The 13,006-nt window shown below is 36.0% G+C and overlaps 1 protein-coding gene across 1 annotated transcript in view; it reads right to left on the bottom strand.

Annotated features, from left to right (window-relative positions):
- The window catches only part of dscama (Down syndrome cell adhesion molecule a), a 92,696-nt gene that overhangs the window by 18,407 nt on the left and 61,283 nt on the right, over positions 1-13,006 (bottom strand). Inside the window, exons 12-18 of the mRNA XM_056244382.1 lie at positions 4,867-5,081; positions 4,000-4,096; positions 3,704-3,832; positions 3,370-3,537; positions 2,957-3,027; positions 1,090-1,330; positions 348-494 (exon numbers count right to left, since the gene is read on the bottom strand). Of these exons, the coding sequence (XP_056100357.1) occupies positions 348-494; positions 1,090-1,330; positions 2,957-3,027; positions 3,370-3,537; positions 3,704-3,832; positions 4,000-4,096; positions 4,867-5,081 (1,068 nt within the window). The remainder of the gene's footprint in view (positions 1-347; positions 495-1,089; positions 1,331-2,956; positions 3,028-3,369; positions 3,538-3,703; positions 3,833-3,999; positions 4,097-4,866; positions 5,082-13,006) is intronic.

Raw genomic sequence — 13,006 nt, forward strand, 5'->3', positions numbered from 1 at the left:
CGATGAGCTAATACGCTGGTACTGGGACAGGTTTTGGCTTTTGGCTGAGCTCTTCGCTTCTAAATGAAGAATTTTAAGTTGAAAAGATATATTCTGCCACCTAGTGGCCAAAGGATGCAAATATTTATTTATTTTATATATATATATAAATATACACACACACACATATATCTCGTTCTTAACGTTATTCCCGCTCATTTACAAGGTCCGCTTCATTACTAATATATATAATATATAGAGGAATATATATAATATATAGAGGACCATAGTGGGACACCTAAAGACCCATGGTCCCAATCTCAGGAAAGTAATGCTATTTCAGGGACTTTCTGAGGTCTGAGCTTTACCTCCGTCTAGTAAATTGGCCCAGAAGATGATGCGGAAACCCTGTAGAACGCCATTAAGAGCTTCCCTGGATGGAGTCTGCCAGGACAGAGAGATGCTTTCAGGGGAGGCGGCAGTGGCCAGAACCTTCTCTGGAGCTCTGCCGGGTACTGAGAGCAAAAGAGACAGAAAATATCAGCATAATTACTCACAGAATATGCATAGTAGGTGTGGATGAACTGAAATTGACTAATTAACTTGAATTGGGTTGAATTTGAGACAGTCCTTACAAGAATTGTAAGCATTTCCAGTGGCCACTAGATGGCAGCAAATATTTCAAATGTGAGTGGCTGCATCCGAAATCGCATTCTTCCTTACTATATAGTAGGTGAAAAACAGTATGTGACAAAAGAAGTATAACCGAATTCATAAAAGATTAGGCAAAAAGTACAGCAGATTGTGAAGCGACGTAATTGATGCTGGTTGGTCACGTGATAATGACAACATGATGAATGTAGTACGTCCGGATTACACTCATACTATTTAGAACATACTTTTTTAGCAGTCATGAAGTAATTACTTATGCAAAATAAGTACCTACTCAAGAGAGTATGCGATTTCGGACGCAGCCCTTGATGCATATAATGGAATATCTGATGATACATTTTTAAAGATTAATTAAAGATAAAAACTGTTTATTAATTAATTCATTTATAGGTCATAAATAGTGGTCTGTTCATCACGTGAATGATTCCAATGGCTTACCGTCCTCCATTGTTGTTGCCCGGACCTCACTGGAAGCAGGTCCCGGACCGGCACTGTTACTGGCTTGCACCACCACCTCATACTCTGTGAACTTCTTCAAGTTGTTGAGGCTCAGGGACTCGGTCTCTCCTGTGGCCTCCATACTAATGCAGACGAACTGGTGACTGCCGTTGATGGAGTGTTCTCGATGGCACACCTGATATCCCCTGATCACGCCATTCTGGAGATGTTTCAGTGGGGCCTACAGATGATGAAATTATATTTGGAATAATGTCTTCAAAAACTAATTATAGTTGTATATTTTTATGGTTAAACATTCTCTCCACATCAACATAAAAATATTTGAATATAATTGAATATATATATATATATATATATATATATATATATATATATATATATATATATATATATATATATATATATCCAGGAGCTATATTAAAAGTTAAAAGTTTGGACTGCATTTTTAAATTGAGAATGTTTCATTTATGCCTGTATTTATGGTTGAAATGAGTTTTGTAGTCAGATATAAATCAATAATATAATAATAATTAAATATAAATACATATATATAATGTAATATGATACAAATAATCTCTCTATAAATAAATAATGTATACATGCATATTGCATTTATTTTATTTATATAAATAATGAAGTTGAACTTAGTTTTGTAGACAAATACAGTATTTAAATTTATTATAAAACTAGTATTTAAATAAAAACATATATACACTATATATTTTATTAAGTTCTTTATTATGAATATTTATTAATATATAAATATTATAATTAAATAATGAATAATAATTAAATACCAATATATATAATAACCAATAATAAACTATATATATATATATATTACTAATATACCCAGAAAAAAAAAACGTTTTTTGAATTTAGTAATTTTTCATGTCATTACCTTGTCCAGAGCATAAGAAACTATAACTAAAAAAAAAAAAAAAAAATGTTACATGATATTTTATTCATATGTTATGCTGTGTCCTCTGTAGTGGACACCATGTCTCAGTTGTTTAAAAAAATAAAATGACATGAAATTACATGTATGGGCAAAAACAATAGGATTTTTGTTCATTCACCAATCAATTTTTAGGTTTCAGTATTTTGTATAAAGATGATTCTCAATTATGTTATGAAAGATATAATGGAAATAATTGATATACCATTTTACTTTATGCAATATGTGGGTAAAAGGGCCATAAATGGGCAGTGCCATTCAATACAATGTATCTAACATGGTATAATTCGCATATTAATGTGTTCTTGAGGCAACAAATAATGAAAAAATAAGTGTAATAATGGGAGTAATAATAGGCAACATTTTCATGATAATATCTAATATTTCATAGTAACATATATGTATAATTTCTTTCCCTATACACTGATTGTGTCTCCCAAAATGCCTGATAAACATGATTTCCTGGTGTCTCTACAGTAGACATCTATGAAATCAATGCCCTGTTTTGTAACAGAAAGTCATACTTTGATTAGAAACCCCATAACATTATCCTGAGATGTTGATTTATTTTTATGTTGATCAATTTAAAAAAAAAAAATGTCGATTTAAATGATAATTGCAAAATATGATTTCCTTAAGAGTGCTAAATTTGCTCACTAAATGAATGTCAGTCATTTTTAAAGACCAAGTAGAAGTTGTTGTCTTGGTGAAACCTCCAAACATTTGCTATCTCTGATAAGCCCTGAATGCGCTCTTTAGATGCTGTGACAAACTGTAACATGTATATACAAAAATCTAGAAAAAAAGTCTTTCCCTGGGTCCCAGGAGGACCCATACACACACTTCAACAAAACAGCATCGATACAGTCATAATACACTGTGGCCTACCTTCCATGTCACTTTTATGCTTTGGGAGGTGATGGCTTCCAGCGTCACGTCTTGGGGAGGTCCTTCTGGATCTAGAGCGGTCAAACATTCACACTGTTTAGCCTGATCTGATATCTGCTGTCATATTTCTCATAAACAGTATCAGCTTATCAGTCACTCTCCTGTAATGTCACCCTTGACCACCAGTTGGCAGTATTGCATCATAATTCTCTGTGTCAACTGATGGAACAGTTCAACAGGAAGTGAAACATTAACAATATGTTTGCATTACTATTTGTTCTATGAATAAAAAGATAGCCCGATACAGTTTAAATATCAGAAATAGGATGAAAGAGTAACGTGCAGTGATGAAATGTACCAGAGAGGTGAAGTTAATTTGATTTCACATCTCAAATATGACTAATAAATCACACCTGCTTCATCAGTGGTTACGGTGAGCTCGTTGCTGGGTTCGCTGTCCCCAATGTGGTTCTTGGCAAAAATACGGATGTTGTATGTGGACGATGGGTGGAGTTCAATGATGGTCGCCTGGTTTAAGGTGGGAGAAACATCTCTGGTCCTGCGAGCTCTTTCCCAAGTTTCTGTTTATGGGTAGAGAAATGCGAATGGTTAAAACATATCTGGATCTCATGTGTCAGCTGATCAGCTTTATTTATTGCCAATTTAATCTAAATTACAAGGTTTATGATGATCTATTCAGTCCAAACTAACTAAAAACGGTTGTTTGCATTCATTTGGATCACGTACCTGTTTTATTTTTGCACTCAATATCGTAGCCGGTGATAGGACTGTTCCCATCGAATCCCATGGTCCAGCGGAGGGCGATGGTCCTCTCTTTCACCTCACGAATCTCCACTTTAGGAGGCTCTGGTGGCTCTGAGCATTGAACGAAAAGGCTCTCAGATTCTCAGAGGCTTTGGATCCCTCCCCGCATTTAAACAATGACATTTAAATCAGGAGATTTTCCTCAAGAGTCTCGTTTCAAATGCCTAATAAATCCTCAGAATCTCCACCCAAGCCCAGGTGATTTTCCGGCTGCTTACCTTGAACCGTTAACTGAAGGATGCCTCTGTCTTCACCATAAGAGTTAATGGCGTGACAGGAGAAGAACCCAGAATCCTCTCTCATCGTTGGATAGATCTGAAATATAATCAATAGAAAAATAGAACTAAAATTCAAACATAAATTCAATATAGTAACATTTATTTTATTAACAGAACTTTTACATTATGTAAACTACTATTGTAATGTAAACGACATTACATTAGTACTGGTACATTTAAAAAAAAAAACATTTAAAACAACAACATTCAAAAGTTTAGGGTCATTATGATTTTTATTTTATTTTGAGGTAATTACTTTTATTTGAGAAGAATGCATTCAACTGATCAAAAGTGACACTAAAGCCATTTATATTGTTACAAAAAAATATATTTTAAATAAATGCTGTTATTTTGAACTTTCTATTCATCAAATAATCCTGAAATAAAATGTATCACAGTTTCCACATAAATATGAAGCAGTACAACTATTTTCAGCATTGATTATAAAAATAATCAAATCAGCAATGAGCAAATCAGCATATTAAAATGATTTCTGGAACCAAACCCAAAAGGAATACATTTTTTAAACTTAAAAAAAAACCCACACGTTCTAACCCCAAACGTTTAAACAGTAATGTTTATAATATTACTAAGTAAAACTACATAAACAAATACATAATACATTTTCTATACATTACATTACACCTTTAAACAATTAATTAATTAATTAATTAAACTATAGCCTTCAGAATTAAACCAAGGATCATCAGTGTGATATTGTGAACTAAGTATAAAGAATTGTTTCATTTTGAAATATGTAAATCGGCCAAGCATGAAAAATGACAATGCACAATTGAAGAAGCCGACCTGCAGGGTGGAGACGACCTCGTCGCCGACGTTCTTGACTGTTACCGTGTGCCGCCACATGTCTGGATTGATCATATGTGACTGCTTCTCCTTCTCCACCTCCTTCTCCCATCTAACCATGATGGGCTTCTCACCGTGGGCCTTACAGCTCATCTCGATCTTCTCTCCTTTCGTTGCCAGAGAGTTGTTGGGATACGATGTTATCATGGCCGGAACTGAGAAGGAAAAAATAAAAGGCATCATGAGGACACATGCCATCACTGCGAGTGATGAAAGAGCGAGTTTTTCATGACATCAATGACTTTTAACTTACATTCGTGCAAGTGCCATGTAACGTTTTGCAACAGCAAGGATCAGAACACTTTCCTACTCCAGACAAGGTAAATGTTTCACAGCTCTATGGCAAATACAAGATTGAATGTGATGCTTTATGCAGAGGTACAGTTATTATTCCACACACACATGCACACACACGTTCCTCACAGGCATTCATTGGGGAATCGGAGCACCAGGCGGGTACGTGGGAGCGCCGGTACAGCGTGTGATGTGATTGAGTGTGTCAGGTTGAAAGTCCCGACCGTTTACATGTCATCTCTTATTCACTCTAGCAATTCTCAGCATAGCAACCAAAAAAAAAAAAAAAAAAAAAAAAAAAAATTCTTTGGCAATGTTTTATTTTGTTTACATCCCTGATTTCAAAACATCTCATATTTTATGTTTTTTACATGTATTTAATATTTTTTGTATCAAATATTTTTTAATATTAAAATTGCAATTTTTAAATATTGAAATCCCATCCCATAATTGCTTGTTTTTCAGTCTTTTGTCACACTATGCAAGTAACATGATCCACATGCTGCATGGGAAAAAATAGTAATTTATAAGAAATATCCCCATCATTTCTTTTTGAAAAAATTTAGTTCCTTTAATGACATCATCATCCAGGAAGTAGCTAATACAACAGAGGTGACAAAAATTGGTGTTGTTAACTAAAACTAAAAAATTTTTTCAGTAACTGAAATTAATATAATATAATAGTCACACTTAGTCTGTCTGTGTCGTCTTAATTATACTTTCACAGATTTTTAGTTAGTATTCATTGGTTCCTGTTCTCCTTTGTTCTGTTCCTGCCAATCATGTGTCGTCATGGTAACTTATGATTTATCATTCTGTCCAGCTGTGTTTACCTTATTATCGTCTGTATAAAAGTTCCTGCATGTGTTTTCAGTGTTCATTGTCCGGTCTCGTTAATGTGTTGTGGAGGTTATTCTTTGCGACATAATCAGTGAGTTATATTAAAGTACTATTAATCCTTTATCATTGTCTTTGTGTTCGTGTTCCCTACAACCTGTGACAATAATACAATATAATATATATAGTATATATAAATAATAATGAAATGCTGGTTTATGTATGTTCAAGTTAAAGTACTAAAAATACTCAAACTAAAATCAAAATAAAAAAGCTTTACAAATATATATAAAAATGTATACAAATGACAAAAGCACAACAAAAATAAACTAAAACATAAAATTAAATTAAAATGTAACCTGAAAAACAAAATCAGCTCAAACTAAAGTAAAATAACTTAAAATGCATCCCTATGCTCACTTAATAGTGATTAAAAAAAATATACATAAAATATAAGAAACAAAAAAACCTTAAAAATATGAATTTGTGAAATATGACCCTTTGTGATGGTGGCATCTTTTTGTTTGTTGCATGTGCATTAGCTGGACCAGCCCGAATATAATTTTTTGGCATGACTTGAGCTAAAAGTTACAAAATAAGAATGATTAATATCAACATTTCAGATGATATCCCCATTAACTAAGCTAACAGTGAGCACGTCTGCAAGCGTTTTCACTTGTAAACACTGTGAGTACACGTGCAAGTCTCTTAATACGACTACAGTTGATCAGAGGATAAAAATGAAGCTGTACAGTCCCCCACTAAAAGACGCAGGCAGCCTAAACTGGCATCCTATTTCTTATCCCGGCCGAGAGCTCGGGAGTTATGTGATTATCCAGAATAAAACACTAAAGAGGGAAGCAGGCTCTGTGTTGGAGGGGCAGCCGCATCTTCCCTCAGGCTGCGAGCTGTCTTCATCATGACTGCATAATTGCTGTGTTGATGTATTTCTTTAATATCCAGCAGAATTATAAGCAGCAGTTGGACTGAAAGGGAAGGTGCTAATTCCCCTCCTGAGATCCAGACAGAGGAACGGTGTGTTGCTGGGCAGGAACTTGCTCTCCGGCTGTAGGAGTGATTTACGTCTCTTCTGAATCCTCTCTGATTGATTCAGGCTCGTTTTACTCATTCATTTAGGGGTCGTAAATGGGCAAAAATGATCCGCGTTAGGCCGCTTTGTGTGCTTGAGCGTGCGCATTATTATGGTTTTGCATGTGTCACGAAAACACACATTTACACACAGTTTCTAGCTGCTTTTATTCCCTGGTCTATCAGGGGCAGAGAAAGTGATGTTCACCCATCCCGAGAGAAAGAACGAGATGATAACATAGATTCAGCATTATTTACCCGAGAGGAAAAATGAATCCCTGCTGAACATGAATTTAACAAACACTTCACAACTCCTGTTCTCTTTTAGTCAAAGCAAACTCTATCAGAGTATAAGAGTTTCAAAGGTACATTAATACAGTGTATCTGCTAACATTAATGTGTTAACTTATGTAATACATTTATTTAACACATTTATGTTACCCAAACTGTTTATAAAGCTGTCAAATTGAATACACAAATTGGATTCTACTTTACTAAGAGTAAAAAGGACACAGCTCATTTATTTAAAACAAGAATTAATTTGCAGTCTATGTTTGGGACAATTTCATTATAGAAATATTGATGGTAAGCACACTATTGATGGTACTAATGTTAATGAGAACCACTGTATCTGCGGCATCAATTTTTTGTAACAAACTAGTTAGTTTTCCTTCCTTAAGAGGAACTTAATGTATTATAACTGATTTCACAACACTTTGAAATTAAGTTTTGTGTGTTGTTCTTCTTTCGATTTTTTTACTTCATCGGAATGGAACGAAACTTATGTGAAAAAAATTTTACAAAAAATCATGGACATGATTAAATGGTCCTGAAAAAAATAGTCACGCAAAAAATGACCGCATTGGAAATCAATGGGAAACTAATTTCAGTGGAAACGTTTGGTACTGCGCCCAAACCAAACCTTACAGAAAACGAATTTTTTGAGGTATCAACCTCAAATTTGGAACACAACTTGTTTAGATTTATGGCTTTGATATTCATGCAGTTTTAAGGCCCGTTCACACCAAGAACGATAACTATAAAGATATCTATCTATCTATCTATCTATCTATCTATCTATCTATCTATCTATCTATCTATCTATCTATCTATCTATCTATCTATCTATCTATCTATCTATCTATCTATCTATCTATCTATCTATCTATCTATCTATCTATCTATCTATCTATCTATCTATCCTACCCACCCACCTATCTATCTATCTATCTATCTATCTATCTATCTATCTATCTATCTATCTATCTATCTATCTATCTATCTATCTATCTATCTATCTATCTATCTATCTATCTATCTATCTATCCTACCCACCCACCCACCTATCTACCTATCTATCTATCTATCTATCTATCTATCTATCTATCTATCTATCTATCTATCTATCTATCTATCTATCTATCTATCTATCTATCTATCTATCTATCTATCTATCTATCTATCTATCTATCTATCTATCTATCTATCTATCTATCTATCCTACCCATCCATCCATCCATCCATCTATCTATCTATCTAAAAACAGAGCTCATTTTCAGATGTGTGTCCTTGACAGGTCTAGCTGACTGAGATGCAGTAGGAGTCTGTGGTCTCTGGTTTATATCCAGTCCGCAGGGAATCCTGGCTGCTTTCCTCACCCCCTCCCATGAGAGCACCCCCCCCCCCCCCCCCCCCATCTCCCTTTCACCTGGACACGTTACCATGCCAACCAGCTCCGGCCTGCCTGCTCTCCCCCAGCTGTAAGAGGGTGCTGTCAATGGAGGACAAGAATAGAACAAACATCCAGAATTGATTTTCAGAGGAGAGCAGTTACTAGCCTGCATGTTTGCATCATGGATCCGAGGCTGAATATCTTTCTCTGGGAGGATGATGCTGGTAATTTCATCCTTTTTCATTCCTTTTCGGAATGAGAAAAAAAAATAGCACGAGAGGAAAAGAACGATTGTGTGTTGTTTAATGTCTTGATGTGTATAAGGCTGGAGGGGTTGTCAAACTAATCAGTCTAATTAGGTCACAAGGGTCAGAATTGACAGTTTGCTTTGCACAGCTCTATGACATTTGACCCCAAACTATCAATCCACACATAAATCTGTGAATTGGAGCTGTGAACGTTTGCCGCATGTTTGGTGCAGACGCAGGGAAATGTTCCAGTTTCTCTTATACTGAACAAATGAATATTTAAAGCTGTACTTTAAAGTTTACAAAAAATATTGTTGATTTAACACGTTAACCTTCAGTGCTCCTACAGAGGGGCATGTTGCTATACTATACACGGGGTAAGTTGTCACAATGAAAATTGCCATTTAACAGCTTCTCAGCTAAACTTAAAAAAATTATAATAGACAAAATAATAATGTAAAATGCAACTTGCAAATATCAAATATTTAAGGTCATGTTCATTTTTAACATTTACTAATATATTTTCATCATGTTGTATCTGTTCATAATTTACATTACATAGTTTACAGAGCATTAAATAATGTGTAAATTAACATGAACAATGAGCAATTTTATTTTTATTAACTAACATTAGCAAAGGTTAATACATTCTGTAATATATATTTATATATATTATTGTATATTATTCTTTATTTATATTATTTTTAGTTTAACTATATGCACATTATGAAGTGTTACCTACATTATACCTACACTATAAATGTATTTTATTTATGTAATATTTAATTATAATTTAATTATAATTATTTAGTTCATAAATAATGCATCTAAATATAATAAATCTTATAATTATAAATTGTGACAACCGGCCATAGCCCGTAGGCTTGCCAAAAATATAATTTCTAGTATGTTAAAAATTAACACTGCTTAGTTTCTAGGCCGCATAACCGAATGCAACAAATGAAACAGGAATGACTGGAGCTGGAGATGGAGGCTTCCTCCAGTGTAATGTCTCTCCTGTCTTAGTCTCATAGCGGCTCCTGGCTCCCCGCAGGCTTTCTGAGGGCACCCATCATCCCCTATCGCATCAACGCTCAGGGCTGTGTGTGGTGGATGTAGGCCAAGACCCTCCGCCTCACTGGGCTGGCGGGCAGATTACATGCATGTGTACAGCATCCCCTGCCCCACGATGCACTGGGGTAAACAGTGAGCTGACTGGTTAAGTGGCCGTGTTCACCACGGCCTGATATCCTCCTTTACTGCACCATTGGGCTTTGCGTGAAGAATGAGACGCATCATGATACTGGAAATAGAAAAGCTTGCAGCCAATCAGAGTGAAGGAGGGGAGGGGTTATAGTAAAACAGCCATTGGCGTGACACTCCATTATGTCTCGTTATACAGAGAGTTTCTTGGGATCATCAGCTGTTCTTTTGTCAGCAGGATTTCCTGAAAATTGCACTGTACTGTCAGCAACAGTGCCTCTACAGTCTAGCATACTCTTTCAGCAGTGTATAGTAGGGGAGTGCTGGGCACAACCTGTTTCTCATGGTTTCTCAATAGAATTTATAAAAGTTATATATTTGAATTACATCGCTAACATCATAGAATTGAATAGTTCTAATAGCAGGGCAGATTGTAAGGTAAGCATTAGAGGTGCAGTAAGCAATTTATGAGAAACGCTATTGAAAGTGGATTGACCGAGGACCACAACTCATTTGTAGCCAATCAGCAGCAGGGGGCGTGTCCACTCATGATGGGGGAGGAGAGAGAGTGAGCAAGAGGGAGATTTGAAGAAAGACTGTAGAAAGTGAGATGGGTGAGATGAGGAATATCACTGGAAAAGAAGGGTTATGATCAGGCAAGATGTTGTAAAGTTAGCTAGTAACAGGACAGTGTCATTGTTTGTCTGGAGCTGGTTTCCTGCTGCTGGCGACTAACAGCGAACTTTTGCTTGAATATAAGCTTGTATTTTCATTTTTTGTTCTTCCTTGTCATTCGTTCGTCATCTTCACTTTAATTTTTGCGAAACATTGTTTTGCTGCACTTTAGTTAGGATAAATAGTCATCCACTCTTGCACTGAGTGTCCGTGCGTTTTGGGGGCGGAGCAGTGAAAGCAGGGGTGTGTTTGTTTGGGTTGATTTCAAATATCAACAGTGTTTCTCAGAAACAGCTCCTTTAAATAACTAATTGTAGATTTAACTAATAGCATATTTGTCTCATTTTAAACAAACACATAGTAAGAAATGTACTTTTGCTATGGTTAAAGCTGCATTACGTAACTTTTTGGGTTAACAATTTTCCAAAATAATTTTTTGAGCAAGTACACCAGCCAGTGTTCAAAACTCTCTGCTTGCCGTAGCTCGATTCAAAACGGTAAGCTTGTAATAATGTTTTTAATTCCAGTGGTACTGGTGGATTTCCGCGGGAAATTCGAGCATGTCTTTGCGTCATTACGTCACATCTGTACTCATAAAGAAGGAGTCTCGGCTAGTACACTATATTGCGTGTGAGGATGTTGGAGGTGGAGATTTATAGCCTTTTCTCACAGCACTTGATATAATTAAACTTATTAATTTGATGGCGGATCCAAAAAGGTTCAAACGACAATCACCAGTGACAACTGGAGACTCACCCGTTGTAAAATGCAAAAGACTACGGAGTGGAAAAAGAGACTGCAACCGGACCCATGCGAAAACAAGGATTTTATCAGAAGGGCATTAAATGTAGTCACGCAATGCTGATGTTGTACTTTAACAATTTGAGAAAAAAGTATAATTTGGATGGTTTGACGTGATATGATAAGCAATCGTTAGATTTAATCAGCGCGATTTACTGCAATGCTTTTTTCCCTCAGTTGGTCAAAACAAAAGTGGATGTTACTTGTTCAGATGACATTTTCTGGTGAAAATTCTTATGTTGGTCATACTTCCAAAAAGTATAATCTGTGATTCTGAATGACAGAATCCACACCGGCGCGGTGACTGACAGCCACACACTCTCCTCAAAACATTGGATTCATCCACGCTGTGCCGTGCCGAGGCACAGCCCACTGTTCTGTTCCAGAAGGGTACGATTCTCTCCTTCTATTCTGTGGCCATGGGGACATGAACCGAACTCTCAGCACTGATCAGTGGTTGATCTTAATGAGGAGCTTGTTTGCGGTGAACTGATGAGATCACAGCGGACCCTGAAACAAACCTCTCAGGGAGACTCGAGTTACACCAGCGAGCCACAACAACAGACCTGTACCTCCGGGAGCAGAGCTTTCCACACAAACACCACGACAAGCCTGTACGACAGTATTTCACCTCTCAGCCTGATCGATCTCTCTGAGAACAGAGTGTTACACGACATGAGAAGGAGACGGAAGAGAGAATAGGGAGTAAGGGAGGGAGGATGAAGAAGAGGTTGTATTGGGCAGAGAGAGCGGCTCTGCAGGGAAGCTCCTGCTGCATGCTGATAAGAGCAGGGTGTGAAAATAAGTCTTTCTAACATCACACTCTGATCAAATGAGAACGCAGCCTCCTTTGCATAGGCAGACAGGGAATAGTCGGATAACCCGACATTAAAACAGTTCATTTAGCTGCCGTGTCACAAGCTGTAGAAAAACACTGTTAAATCAAATGGATTTCAGCATTTATTTGAGTCACACAAGTGTATAAAGATATTACTGCATTTTAAATAAACATCTTTGATGAAGTCAACATGAAAACAAAACTGACCCAATTTACTTTCCACAAATACACGTTCCAGGTGTTACTATAATAAATCTTATTTTATTCAGTGTTGGGGGTGATGCATTACAAGTAATGTGAGTAAAGTAATCAGATTACTTTTTTTTGTCACTGGTAAAGTAACACATTACATTAATTTACAACAAAATATCTGAGTTCCTTTAAGTAAGTAACACAAGTTACTTTGTTTTCTAGTTTATTAAG

Source organism: Rhinichthys klamathensis, unplaced genomic scaffold, assembly GCF_029890125.1.
Source record: "Rhinichthys klamathensis goyatoka isolate OS25496 unplaced genomic scaffold, OSU_Roscu_1.1 h1tg000027l_1, whole genome shotgun sequence".
Taxonomy (NCBI): Eukaryota; Metazoa; Chordata; class Actinopteri; order Cypriniformes; family Leuciscidae; genus Rhinichthys; species Rhinichthys klamathensis.